The sequence below is a fragment of the Staurois parvus genome, unplaced genomic scaffold (genome assembly GCF_062004578.1).
Source record: "Staurois parvus isolate SC_StPar_1 unplaced genomic scaffold, SC_StPar_1.0 ptg000048l, whole genome shotgun sequence".
Taxonomy (NCBI): Eukaryota; Metazoa; Chordata; class Amphibia; order Anura; family Ranidae; genus Staurois; species Staurois parvus.
This window is the reverse complement of record NW_028317844.1, coordinates 2636057-2650561: the sequence shown is the minus strand read 5'-3', so window position 1 is coordinate 2650561 and position 14505 is coordinate 2636057. Positions and strand designations below refer to the sequence as shown.

General features: G+C 38.6%; 1 protein-coding gene across 1 annotated transcript in view; it reads left to right on the top strand.

The window, feature by feature from the left end:
• Positions 1-14505, top strand: part of CDC40 (cell division cycle 40) — a 98197-nt gene that overhangs the window by 79332 nt on the left and 4360 nt on the right. The window contains exons 9-14 of the mRNA XM_089664662.1: positions 1913-1958; positions 3918-4019; positions 7229-7344; positions 12163-12296; positions 12813-12889; positions 13578-13722. Of these exons, the coding sequence (XP_089520788.1) occupies positions 1913-1958; positions 3918-4019; positions 7229-7344; positions 12163-12296; positions 12813-12889; positions 13578-13722 (620 nt within the window). The remainder of the gene's footprint in view (positions 1-1912; positions 1959-3917; positions 4020-7228; positions 7345-12162; positions 12297-12812; positions 12890-13577; positions 13723-14505) is intronic.

The window sequence follows — 14505 nt, the reverse complement described above, 5'->3', positions numbered from 1 at the left end:
GTGCACCAGACATATTTGAACAGGCACCATAGGAAGCAATGTTTTTTCACATGTCATGTGGATTGGATGCAGTTCAAACCGCATCCAATCCGCATATATGTGAACCGGCACTAATTCTCTAAATTGGCCAGAAACCATGCTATAAACAGTGGTAGGGAGCTCCTTCAATTTGTGTCCCTAAAACATATAAGAAGTCAGCAAGTGACTCAAGTCAACTAGGCTGCCTAAGCTAAAATGTAATTGTTGGTTACTGACCAATTAAAAGAAACTTATACTGGCAGAAGTACAGTATATAAGCTGTCACTGATTAAATCTGCTTTTGAAATGTTTCTTGTATGGTTGCCACAGTGGCTTCAATGCTTCATGTTGATTACAGTCAAGATTGCAAAAATAAAGGTAGGACAACTGATCCGCTTATTTGGTGCAGGTCAGTGACTGGAAGCCACTTAAAGTGTTTCTATAGTCAAGACTTTTTTTTTTTACCCTAATGCATTCTCTGCATTAAGGAAAAACATATCCCACTACTTGTTCCTCCAGAGAAGAAGAGGAGCAGAGAGCACCAGCAGGGGACTCCAGAAGAAGAGGTTAGGGACCGCTGAGTAGGTAAGTATAACCTGTTTCAGGGGCAGACTGACCATTTGGAAACTCGGGCACTGCTCGAGGGCCTGGGGTCAGTAGGGGGCCCTAAGAGATGCTTCTGGTATTTTTTTCAAAGGCTTTTTTGAGTTTGGGCAAGGACACAGGGGCCCCATGATCCCCTATTGCCCGGGGGCCCCATGAGTTGTCAGTCCGCCCCTGACCTGTTTATTATTTTAAGAAAGAAAAGAGCCTTTAGAACCGCTTTAATCACTGCAACTATTTTCTTTATGAAAGTAGAAATCGGCATTCTCTCAAAAGAGGTTTCCTTGGAATCAAAACTTAGCCAAAAACCTAAAAATATGTTGTGAACTGTTTTGCTGCTCATTGCCTCCTAAACACACACAATGTGCAGCAAGAGAGTGGCACCACTGTTCAGAATCTGTACTCCCATAGCTACCTTGTGTCTCTTTCTTGCTTGTAGTCTTTTCTTGGTACTATGAATGACTGATGGTGATGTACACTCTGTTCCTCTCCCTTTTGCGTCAACACACCCCCTCCCAGTATCTGAAAACATGCAGAGAATTGAACCTAAATGGTTCAGAGTGATATTACTCTCAATTTATGCCAAATTCTGGTTGTACGTGGATTAAAGAAAGTTTCCATGAAGATATATGTCAAATAATTTCAATGACAGCCTTTGGAAATGCATTCAATCTTCAGTACATTCAAGACTGTTATTTTTAATTTATATTTGAACATACTGCACATTCTCTAGCTACAGTTACCCTAGCTGCTAATAATAACTATGCACAAAAATTACATCACTCTAAAACCTGAATGCAAGACAAATTGGTGCTTTTTTCTGTTAAATGTATAACTCCTTTTTTCCACCCATGAAGTTAAGTACTTGTCTACAAGATCAAGATGTACACTGTCCTTCAGGCATTGGTGCTCAGACATATTTATTTCACCTCCCATCCTAAAGAAACCTGTTTTTACCCTGAGGATGGCAGGGCTTTCTACATATCTTCTGGTAAGAGGATGTGGACAAGGAGTGGAATGCCACAAGCTATCTGCACACATTGTATCTATGCATGCTATTACTTGTTTTATGTAGACATCTATGACATTCATTTTATTAAAACCTATTATCTGTTTCCCCAGAGAAATCAAGCATATATGTGACACATGTACCAGTTAGAATCTTTATGACTGCAAAGAATAAACAGCAAAGTCAAATGTCCTAACTATGATTTAATTTTCAGTTTTCTTCTTGCTACTGTTATATGAAAGATGGATACATTTGTGATCACTTTTCTTAATTTTGTCACAGCTCTGGGAAGTGTACAATGAAAGAAGATGTTTACGGACTTTTATAGGTATGGTATGCATGCTTACAATTTTTTTTTCTTTCATAATCTCCAACAGGCTTGTGCTGTAGGTTCACATCTTTAAATAGAACAGAATATTAATAATTTTTCCAACTCAGTGATTCTGTTTTTGAATTTTCTTTTTCTGACATGTTGGTGTTATATCTTTCACTTGGATGTTCTAATTTGCACTAAATACAGCTGATAAATTAAAACAACTGTGTGTCTTCATTTCAGGCTGCAAAGCAACAAAATTTGATTTTTTTTTTCCTTTAAAAGGGGGGTGATTCTTTTTTATACCCACTGTATATTGGATACATTGAAAGTCCTATTTTGTTTAATAACTTGTCCTACATTTTTTGGAATATTAGTATGGTAAAAGTGGTTCTAAAAGCTGAAATGTTTTTTAACCACTTCAATACCAGGCACTTTTACCCCCTTCCTGCCAAGGCCAATTTTCAGCTTTTAGTGTTGTCACACTTTTAATGACAATTGTGCAGTCATGCAACACTGTACCCATAAAAAAATGTTATCATTTTTTTTCACACAAATAGAGCTTTCTTTTGGTGGTATTTAATCACCACTGAGTACTCACTTTTTTTGCCAGTGGTTTAGACATTAATGGCTGTGTGTTGATTTATTTTGAGGGGACAGCAAATTTACACTGTTGTACAAGCTGTACACTCACTACTTTATTTCTTCAGTGTTGTCACATGAAAAGATATAATAAAATATTTACAAAAATGTGAGGAGTGCACTCACTTCTGTGAGATACTGTATATAAGTTGTGGGGTGGAGAAGAGGGGTGAAGGAAAGAGAGGATACAACTGTGGAGTAGGTAGAGGAGTAGGTAGTGCATGTTACAGAGTGGTTAGATGAAGAAGTAGACTGGATAAGAGCTAAAAGAGCTGGATGGGGAAACAGGTCACCTGTAGTCTGTTTAGTATTTTAAGTTGTCTGCTGTGGCTTCTCGCTTTGTGCATTCGCTGAAGTGCAGAGCCGAACTGCAATGCTCAATACTTAATCCAAAATGAATACTTTAGCCAAGATGATAGTTGCCAATGCTACCTTTGGCTGTGCCTCCCCTAGGGAAGGCCTACATTTATACTGAGTTGGGTGGGGGTATTGCCAATTAATCTATTAGGAATGCATAGCAGAGACACATGGCTAGCAGGGCAAACATCTCACGCCAAAGAAGGGCTACAAGAGACAACGAGAGCAGGAGGGCAGAGTTGGAAAGACTAGGATCAGCTCATACATTTGGGTTAGACAATGAGAGGAGGTACAAATGTGGATAAACTGGCTTCAAATGGTCACCAAAGTGCATACCACCACCAAATATTCGAATGGAGACTTACCAGAAATGGAGACCCCCTAATTACAGGGGGTCCCAACCAGCATTATAATGTAGAGCACTAGCAGGTTTTCCATGTCATGCCCAGAACATGGATCTTTCCAACCTCCAACTCGACATGTAGTGCCAAACAAGATCATGAAAGAAAAAACATGCCCCTCATAGTGCAATACTTATCAAAAACTTCTTTATTTGTGCAAATGGAATCCTACTTACAAGCTGTAGAACAATTAAAAGCATTCACATATACTGTTTCCAAGATGGCCGACAGCGCGATGACATCAGAGGGAGGCTTTTTCAGCCTGTGCTGACCAATGGCTTTTTTGTTGTCCGTATCCATTTCTCTTGCAGGTAGCAGTTCAGCTTGACAGTCTATTAATTCTAAGAATTCCTGTGTCCCTCAATGGACTTCAAGAATAGGATTTTACAGAGTACAAAAATCCTATTTTTTTATTTTTTTTCAGTAGTGCAAGATGATATCTTTAATTTAACTTAGACCCCGAATTATTATACAGGATTTATGCGATGGTGCAACACATCTGTACATCTTGTATATGCCTATTTGTCTATGGTTCTGGATATGACAGGCATCTTTCCTGCTTTCTATTTTGCAGGCCACAGTAAAGCCGTTCGGGACATATGTTTCAACAATGGCGGAACACAGTTCCTGAGTGCAGCCTATGATCGCTATCTCAAGTTGTGGGACTCAGAAACAGGTACTATATACATTACTATTTTTAAAAGAAACTGTAGATTGCTATATCATCAGCTTAGTTCAGATTGGCTAAAGTGATAAATACAGCCAAAGTATGTTTTTGCTTTTTCAGTTTGTAAGTTGGTATTGATTAGAAGGTCTGTGTTTTGTCCCTATATGGGAGATTTTTTCCACATTTCCTTTCTAAATGACAGTTTTGCCACAGGACAAGAAGTGACAAAATCTTTTCAAAAAAAGGAACCTAAGCAATAGAACTCATTTAATAAAGTGGTGGTAGTCTAGAACTTCCATCAGCTCTTGTCCCAGTTACAACTTTATTGCTGCGACAAGTGAGGCAAAACTTCCCAACAAGGCTGCAGATGGTAATAAAAACTTAATCACAAATCCATCCAGCACCAGACCCCAAAGCCACGGCGCAGGTGTCCATTTTTACAATGGGAAATGGGTCCCAGGAGCATTGAAAAATTGGCTATTTTTGTTGATATTAGTTTAGAACTTGAGGGTAACCTAGCTATATATATATAAGATGCCAGACCAAAATGTCTGGGTGAGTGGACGGTTCCACCGGACATGACGCATAATGGTCCCTACATCTCTAATTTATCTGGGATGGAACCAGTCATCCTCTGTAAGAGCAGTGATACCTTGTGGTTAAACATTGCCAGCTCCTGTCCTGAGCCACTGTTGCTAAACTAGGTTTGTGTGAGTAGAGAGGATTTAAACATGTCAAATTCAATAAGGGTACATTGTCATTGGTTTCTCCACTCTGTTGGGAAGTAGGGCTTAGATGTGGATATTTCTGCAAGTAGCAAATTATATAGGAGGGAAATTGTGTGAGTGGGTTCCTCAGGGAGTTGACAAAAGCTCTCAAAAGGATTGGGTGGTTGAGATAGAAGTGCAGTATTACACAGTGAATTATAGAAGTCGCAAAGCTGAAAGTTGGGTAACTATAGATCTCTCAGAAGTGAAGCGTGTTCTATTGAGGCTTTTAGTTGTTTGAGGTTTCCAGCCTCCAGTGGAGAGTATGTAGTTGAAAAGGAGGCAGAAAGGGATCCCATGAATCTTGGCATGTTTGAGATTGTTCAAGATCTTAAATGTGTTGTCTTGTGCTTCCTGGCTGGCTGGGTACAAACCCAATCTGTTCACTATGTATAAGAAAGAGGATGGATATGTGTATGTATGTATGTATATATATGTGTGTGTATATATATATATATAAGTGAATTGGCGCCATATAAATACTGTATAATAATAATCCTTAAACGAGCGCTAGGTAGATGAATAAGCTGCTGGCATCAATGTCAAACCTCGAATCCTTATACACATCAATAATAGTAAAATGCAGCGCTAATAAACCAATAAGTAAAAAGATATAATAATTATTAGACATTAAAAACATGTGCTGTAGAGCGCTAAGGATATTCGTGTAGGTAGCATCTTGATATGACGCATAAGGTGCAATGGTGACACAAATATATAAAATGTCCAATAAAAGTGAAACGTCCAGTAGAACACATATAGGTGAATTCAGTGACTCCAGTGGATGGAAAAAACAAGTATATATTGCACTAACCAGTGCAATAATATGCGCATTTGAATAAATTACACCACTCCTGGTCATCTGTATCCTGAAGGCAACTTAGGGGATCATCTGGTACTTGTCAGCACATCAGGTGATCATCCGACTGCATATCTCCAGGTTCCAGGATATATCCAATCCAGTGTGAATGGACCAGTACTGGGCAAAAGGAGTAACCTGGAATCCACCTTCAATGGCAGTGCAGTATTTTTTATTATTAAATGGGTAAATTTCATATACAAAAAGTATTGCACCCACATCATATATATATGATTTGAGTCTGTTGGCTATGATTTTTGCATAAATCTGTAAGCTTACATTTATAGAGACTTATAGCTGGCACATTGGGTTGGGCCCTTAACTGACTTGGGGCTAAGCATATGGGCCCTTAAGTTTTAACCCTTGAACAAATAAACAGGAGAGACAGCATTGTAAGTGGTTTCCAATATGGACCTGAGATCTGTGGCAAATGACATATAGAAATTACCTATAAACGTGTTAGGTCCAATACTTTTACCTGAGGGCAAGAATTGAATGGTATCCTGAATTTCTTGAGATGCAAATGTTTCCAGGTGTTCAACAGCTGTGGTATCTACAGAAGGGAGGGCAGTAACCACAATATAGGAGCATGGTTCAAACAGGTGATCCAAAGTGGAATCCATTTCCTTGTTTCAGATGTGGCATAAATCAGAATAATAGTCATGTGCTATTTGGACTGGTGTACAAGATGTTGAGAGGGTCCCCTAATTTTCTGGATATAAGTAAGTTTTCCCTATATCTAGAGTTCCAGTAGGCACAAAAACTCCATGTGTTTTATAAGAGAATAGCATCATCCTGGACAGGTTTATGGGGTTGTTCCAAGATATGATTTTTTATTTTATTTTTTTTAAGAAGTCCAGTGACTTGTTCAGATTTTGCCTTCTTGAGGCATGAGCCGTAGGCTATAGGGATACCTTGTAGTACACATATAAGAGTTTCCCAATTGATAGGGGAATTTGTGGGTACACATCTTGTGTATAAGCACTATGTGTCTAATTTATAGTAATTGAAGGAAAGAAAAGTGCCTTACAAAACCTGTAATAGGGAACTGACTGATTTGAAAATTGTTGCTGTAATCAACACAGAAGCTTTTCCTTTTCCTAGCTTTTAGAACTAATTTCCTCAAGGATTCTAGAGCTTTCAGTAAAAATTTAATTTAAGCTGTAAAGCGAAGCCAATAGTATTCCAATTGCTGCTCATAAAACCCACATGATGAAAATAGTTTAAGCCAGTTTGTGTCTAGGATGGTTGCTACACTGTTAAGTATTTCCAGACAGATTGTTTCCTGTTTGTAAAACAAATGTTCTGAAGTTCCAGGAGGGCTCAGAGTTGCTGCCCCATTTCTGTCTCAACACAGGTCCAGACTCTGAAATGCTTTGCCTTTTGGGTTTTCGGTGCTGCTTTTGATGAAATGGGCCAAGCGGTTTAGCCTACTGTCAGTCTTTTTTTTGTGTGTGTGTGTGGGGGGGGGGGGGTTTACACATTGACACAGTAGGGGTCAGAGTAAATGGAGAACCCCTGTAATCAGATACAGAATATTTTCACCAATGATTTGATTTAAACGTTTTGATTTTCTTTTGTTGGTTCTGTAGGACAGTGTATTTCCAGGTTTACAAATCGAAAAGTTCCATACTGTGTCAAATTCAATCCTGATGAAGATAAACAGAGTTTGTTTGTGGCTGGAATGTCAGATAAGAAAATAGTACAAGTAAGTATTAATATTGATGGTAAAAGCACAGCATGCTTCAGCATGGAAATAAACATTCTGTAATTTTTGTTTTTTCACTTTACTAGGGGGCCCATTTATAACCACTTGCTTACCAGGGCTATTTTGAAATTTTTCACATATATGTAAAAATGTGCATTTTTTTTCTTTTTTTGCTAGAGAAACTTAGACCCCCCCCCCCCCAAGCGTTGTATATTTACTGAAAGCAGAGGACCTAGAGAATAAAATGGTGGTTGTTGCAATTTATGTCACACAATATTTGTGCAGCAGTTAATCAAATGCAAACTTTCAGGGAAAAAATGCAATTAAATGCAATTTAGTGCACACAAACCCAATAAAATACCCATTTTTATCAGATATAATAGATGATGTTGCCTTGAGTAAATAGATACCAAACATGTCCAGATTGAAAAATTTGCACGTCTGTGAAACGAATGCCCGTTAAACTGTGATACCTAAAAATCTACATAGGCAAAACTTTAAAAACCTTTACAAGTTTCCAGTTTAGAGGTAGTAAGGAAGCAAGCGAGAAAGGGTGCCTCCATCAAAGTGTAAACCGTAAAATTAAGTGACATAATAAAAAGAAATATTGCACTCACTAGACCGAAGTACCCAAAGATATGTTCCCTGATAATTTGTACTGGGACTTTTAAGACAATTCAAAACAAATGGTATAAACATGTAAATAATTTTATTACAAAATTGTTGTGTAATTTGACAAATTACACAAATGTTAAAATCATACATAGAAGGAAATGGCGAGAATGCCTGTAAACTTGCTGTAGGCTGAGAATTGGTGTTCACCCTCTTCTGTAGACCAGCAGAAAGCAAAGGGTGAGTGAACTTCAGCTAAAAAAGACCTGATGCGTTTCATAACAGTCTTTCTCCAGGGGTGAGCTGAAGGGGAAGGATGACCAAGAAACATTCTACAGAATATAGTGGACATGAGTAAGGATTAGCAATAGCATCACTAATTATACTGTACAAAAACACACACACACACACACACACACACACACACACACACACACACACACACACACACACACACACACACACACACACACACACACACACACACACACACACACACACACACACACACACACACACACACACACACACACACGTAATAAGGACAGCGGGACCAATGGGGTGGCTGAAAAGCCAAAGTGGGTATATAAAAACACAATATAAACATTTACTACACTGTATGCCCTCATGGCTAAAGATACAAATTGTCAGACAAATCAATGTCATATAATAAATGAGAAAAATAAAAAATAACATTTGTCATATGTGGACTGGGTTTAGGAAAATTAAATGGCATATCAACACAGAAAACTTTCAATGATGAATGCATATACATATGTATGGATATAAGTATATAAGCGCCACAGTGATGGCGACCCCCTGAAGCGTCCACCCCCCCCCCCCAAGGGCAGGATAACGTCACACGTCGGTGCCTTGTCGGCGCACAATTCCAGCAGACTGGCAACGCCAGTAACAGGTCAAGATGGATTAGCCCAGAGAGGAGGGAAGTGGACAGCTCAACCCTCCACTTCCTCTCAAGTACTGCTGGGAAATGAATAGAGCCGGTCGTGTGTAATCGACCAGCCCTGATGCACCGGGTGGAGAAACAACAACAAGGGGAGGTGCCTCCCCCAAGACAAAGGACTCCTCAGCATATAGGCCCTGGATCGCACCATGGTGACATCTAGTGGTGGCAAAGAGAAACATACATACAAACCAATCATTAACCACTTGCCCTCCTGAGGATTTACCCCCATTCTAACCAGGCCATTTTTTGCACCGAATTGAGTTTTCTTTCAGTTGTATTTGATTGCCTGTGCTTTTTTTATTTTTTGCGCTATAAAAAAAAAGACTGACAATTTTGAGAAAAAAAAACATTTTTCACTTTTTGCTATTAACCACATCAGTACCGGGCACTTTTACCCCTTTTGTTCCCAGGCCAATTTTCAGGTATCAGCGTACTCATACTTTGAATGACAATTGAGGTTTCCTGGACTCCGCTTGCCCATCGTCGGCTAGAGGGGAGGGAGAAGAGCGGACGAGTCCACTCCCTTCCCCTCCCCTTCTTGTGCTGTCCCGGATGGCACTTCCGGGTCCCGATGAGATCTCTGGGAATTAATGTAATATGGTGCAGATGTGCACCACATTACATTCAGTGGAGCAGAGGGGAGACATGCAGGGCCCTTTAGACCTTGAATGTCTCAAAGAGAACCTTTCACCAAAAATCATCACATTGGGGACTTCGTCCCCTATGTGATGAAGAAAAAAAGTTTGTTTTTTTTTAATTGTAAAAAATGAAAGTTACACCCAAGCACATACCATACCAACCCTCAAAGAAAATTGAGACCCCCACATATAAGCACTTACATATGTAAAAGCACACGCTGGGGCGCCTACGCTTGAAACGATTGCAATACTCATGTCACCTATCCCCACGCACGCCAGGATGAGAGTGATAATTGTAGTACCAGACTTCCTCCGTACACTATACTGATGACCTATAAGGAGCTTTAAAAGTTTCGACCTATAGAAAATATAGGGTACTGAAGTTTGTCGCCATTTCACGAGCGTGCACAAATTTAAGGTTTGACAAGTTGGATATCTATTTACTCGCTGGAACCTCATATTTTATATTTTACAAAAAAAATAAGGTAATTTATTGCTTTTTTTTTTGTCCCCTAAAATTAACTTACTTGTATTTTTTTTACTAAAATTTTGCGGTAAAATCAGGCGACATCAAAAATTGGAACTACCAGTGTTTTATTCTCTAGGGTCTCTGCTTTCAGAAAATATATGATGTTAGGGGGTTTTATGTAATCTTCAGGCCTAAAATGATTTTTTAAACGTGTGCAAAAAATGCAAAACGGTTCTATCAGTGAAAGGGATAAAGTATAAGCCCTGACTCCCCCCCTCCCTTTCCTGATTCCTGATGAGCAGCCAGTTGGTGCTCATTACACTGCAAGGTCCTCCCCCTCTCTGCTAGTCCCCGTTTGCGGTGCTGGAGACAGGCAAGGAGGGGAGGGGGAGTTAAAAATATTATATGCTTACGTCGCAATAAAGCCCTTTTTTTTTTTTTTTTTTTTTTTTTTTTTTTTTAGGCCCCAGACATTCCTAAAATCACTTCCGATTTAAATACGGTTTTAGTTAAAAAAAAAAAAAAAAAAAATTTATCAGGACAAGTAGATTGTAATGACGGATAAGTAGATTGGGGCCCCGATTTAGTCCCTGGACAAGTCGTTTTTTTCAAAAATTTCCTCCCCCCTGTTGGTAGGTTTGCAGTTGTGCCATACTCTTTCCATTTTCGAATGATGGATTGAACAGTGCTCTGTGAGATGTTCAAAACGTGGGATTTTTTTTTATAAACTAACACTGCTTTAAACTTCTCTACAACTTTATCCCTGACCTGTCTGGTGTGTTCCTTGGCCTTCATGATGCTGTTTGTTCACTAATGTTCTCTACAAACCTCTGAGGGCTTCACAGAACAGCTGTATTTATACTGAGATTAAATTCCCACAGGTGGACTCTATTTACTAATTAGGTGACTTCTGAAGGCAATTGGTTCCACTAGATTTTAGTTAGGGTTATCAGAATAAAGGGGGTTAAATACAAATGCATGCCACACTTTTCAGATATTTATTTGTAAAAAAATTTGAAAACCATTTATAATTTTCCTTCCACTCCACACTTATGTGCCATTTTGTGTTGGTCTATCACATAAAATCCCAACAAAATACATTTATGTTTTTGGTTGTAACATGACAAAATGTGGAAAATTTCAAGGGGTATGAATACTTTTTCAAGGCACTGTAGTTTAAAGGTATGCCATGTAGTGGGCAGGATACAACAATTTATGGCAACCATAAGGCATATCCATTGTGCCTTCTAAGCAGGTAGCCACTATTTGATTTATAATGAGTCATTATGTTTTCGCCCCCACATTTGAAGTTACAAATAAGTTAGAAAAAAATGTGTGGACTTAGTGTTCCTAAACCCACAACAGTTTGTATATGCAGTAAAGTATACTTGTTCTACTCACTGTGGAACCTAAGGGGTTAATGCTACACATTGTGTGAAATGGCTGTTTGATCCCATTTTCTCTGATCCTCCCCTTCTCCTATTGCCCCCAGTATATTTGCTGCTAGTGCAGAGATCTAGGGGGTCACTCTGCACATGCTCAGTTTATTGTGTATTGCTAGATAGTTTTCTTTTGTAGGGTGTATGTGATCAGCACAGGGCCAATCAGCACTGCCCAGACAGAGCGTCAAAGGTCACAAGACTGCTATGAACTGCTGATCAGAAAAAGTATTTAGCAGTTTATATTTACTAAAATAATTGCATTTCCATATTCTGTGTACTGTGGGAGACCAGATATAGTGAATGCAGGGTCCTGGGTTTAGTAATACTTTGGGATACTATAATTTCAGCGAAGTCCTATTGTCTTAATCTTTAGGAACTGGGATGCCAGATTTGCTGTGCTTTTGGTAGAATCCAGATATAAGGCTCCTTTACCATGAAAAGCCTGGGTGTGCGTACTGCTATGTTACTTCATGTGCCATTTAGAAGCATATGGGGATAAACCCTTTATAACGATTCATTAAAAATTAACATTTAAAGCAGAGTGTAAATATGTTCATTTAATTATTTTAAGGACTGTGCATGTTACAAATACATTCTCTGTTCGGAAAAAAAAAATTTTTTTGTTTGTGTTGGCTTTAGCAGGACTCAGTTAATCAATGTCCATGTAATGATTGTCTGTTAAATTTCCAGTGGGATATTCGGACAGGAGAAATTGTCCAAGAGTATGACAGGCATCTGGGAGCTGTCAACACCATTACATTTGTGGATGAGAACAGACGCTTTGTAAGCACTTCTGATGATAAAAGCTTGAGAGTTTGGGAGTGGTAAGTCTCATGGTAAAAATCACTTTTTCAATCCAAAGATACATGGTATACAAATGAATGCATAGTTTATCAGTGCAGTGTTTTGTTATCATTGGGAATTTCACCTATTTTCCTATCAAACCATATGCTTTTTTTTTTTTTAGCATATGGTCCTTATTCTTCATTCTCACAAACTAGATTTTATTTTGTTGCCTTTCCTGTGTTGTGTGTATTTGCATCTGTAATTACACTTGAACAGCTTGAGCTCATTTTCAGAGTTGGATTCTGTTCCTTAAGCTATTTAATTTTGTCAGTGTTGCTTCCAGTAACATAAAGCAATACTGCGAAATTTGAGGCATTTTTAATTACGGTCAGGTTACGGTGACTTCCTTGGAATGCCATGGCGGACAATATTTTTGCAGGTGTACATATTTTTACCAGATATGGACAAAGGTGATCCCATGGGTTTCTTGTCAGGTCACAAAAGATAAACTAAGAGTTTTTATATATCTCATTGATATATCATTTTTGTTTTAGGGATATCCCTGTGGATTTCAAATACATAGCAGAGCCAAGTATGCACTCAATGCCAGCTGTTACACTTTCTCCTAATGGTAAGTAGAATGCAAGTTAAAGTGGACAGATTCTGGGGTAGTGAAGCAATAGTGAACCCCAAGCTATGTCTGGCACACTGACCTGCACTTACCTTATTACTTTGTCAAAAAAAGAAAAAGTAGAACTGCCAAAATACCAGCTTGTTCTGAACACATTAGAGAGATAACAGAAACGATGGGAATGTAAGTACAGCTAAAATGTTTTAGTTTTAAATAGAGTACAGAAGAGTTAGAACCCCTGTCAAGATTGTTTGTTTTGTTTTTTATTGATGTATGTGCCCCTACTGGTGATATTCACTTACTGTATTTGTCCTGTTGACCATTGTTACTAACAAACTGATGGGAAATTCAATTCAAAATATTTTGGCACTAAAACTGAAAAATAAGGGAGAACTTTCAATATTTTACATGTTTCTCTGTAGTAATCCAAATCAGCCCTTTTTACCTATATTGGCACTTTTTTAAAGCAATGAGCTCATAATGTTAAAAGTTAAAATATCACAATTAAAGTATACTTGTGGTTAGCTATGAATGTAATAATTGCTTTTATATAATCTATACAGGTAATATCCATTTGTTTTGGTTTGGGGAACAGTTCTGCTGTCTAATGTAAATTGGTGTATTGCTTCTAAACAAAACAATGGTTAAGGTTTTGTTGTCTTACTGAATTGTTCAACTTCATTCCCAGGTAAATGGCTGGCATGTCAATCAATGGACAACCAAATTTTAATATTTGGCGCGCAAAATAGATTCAGGCTGAATAAAAAGAAGATTTTTAAGGGTCATATGGTTGCAGGCTATGCTTGTCAAGTTGACTTTTCACCAGACATGAGGTAATTATTGCTTTTCTTTTTTTTTTATGTAGTTGAATCTCTGCAGGCCTGGTATCTTAAACTGTATACCAAGTTTATTTTAGTTTCTAACAATAACTGAGACAATAATTAAAGTGGAACTCCAGTCAGATCTGAAAAAAGTCAACAGCTGCAATAACTGTAGCTGCTGACTTTAAAAAACAAAACAAAACAACCACTCTACCATCCGACGTTCCAATGGCGTGCTCACCGCAACTGGTTTCACCGGCCATCCTTTCTTACCAGCATCTTAAGTGTGGGCAACCAGCTGTGACAGCTTGCGGCTTTACAACCGTGTGCCCACTGGGCATGCGCGAGTAGCGCTCCGCCTTGCAAATGGTTCCGTAGTCTTTCTGGGACCTGTCACGTGTCCCAGAAGAATGTGGGGAGGAAGGACAACTTCCAACTTCCGCTTCCGATTGCCTGTGCGGTCCCAGTGAAAGTGGGAGCAGGTACCTGTCAAAATCTGGCACAATTTGAATAATACAGTAATCAGTGCTAATACTGTACACTTCCACTGTACTATTAACACTGGTTGGGGAGGGGTTAACAACTGGGGGCAATCAAATGGTTAACTGTGTGCCTAACAATATGTAAAGTGTGCTTCTTTTACTTTATGGCTGGTGCTTTTACTTTTACTATATGGCTGTTTTTCTCCCTGCTTCGCAGGTAGAAAAAAGTATCAGTATTACAATATTTAAAATAAGGTGGATAATGAGTAAATGAAGTGATAGCTGTCTCGCCTATGTCATATTACTAATTCGG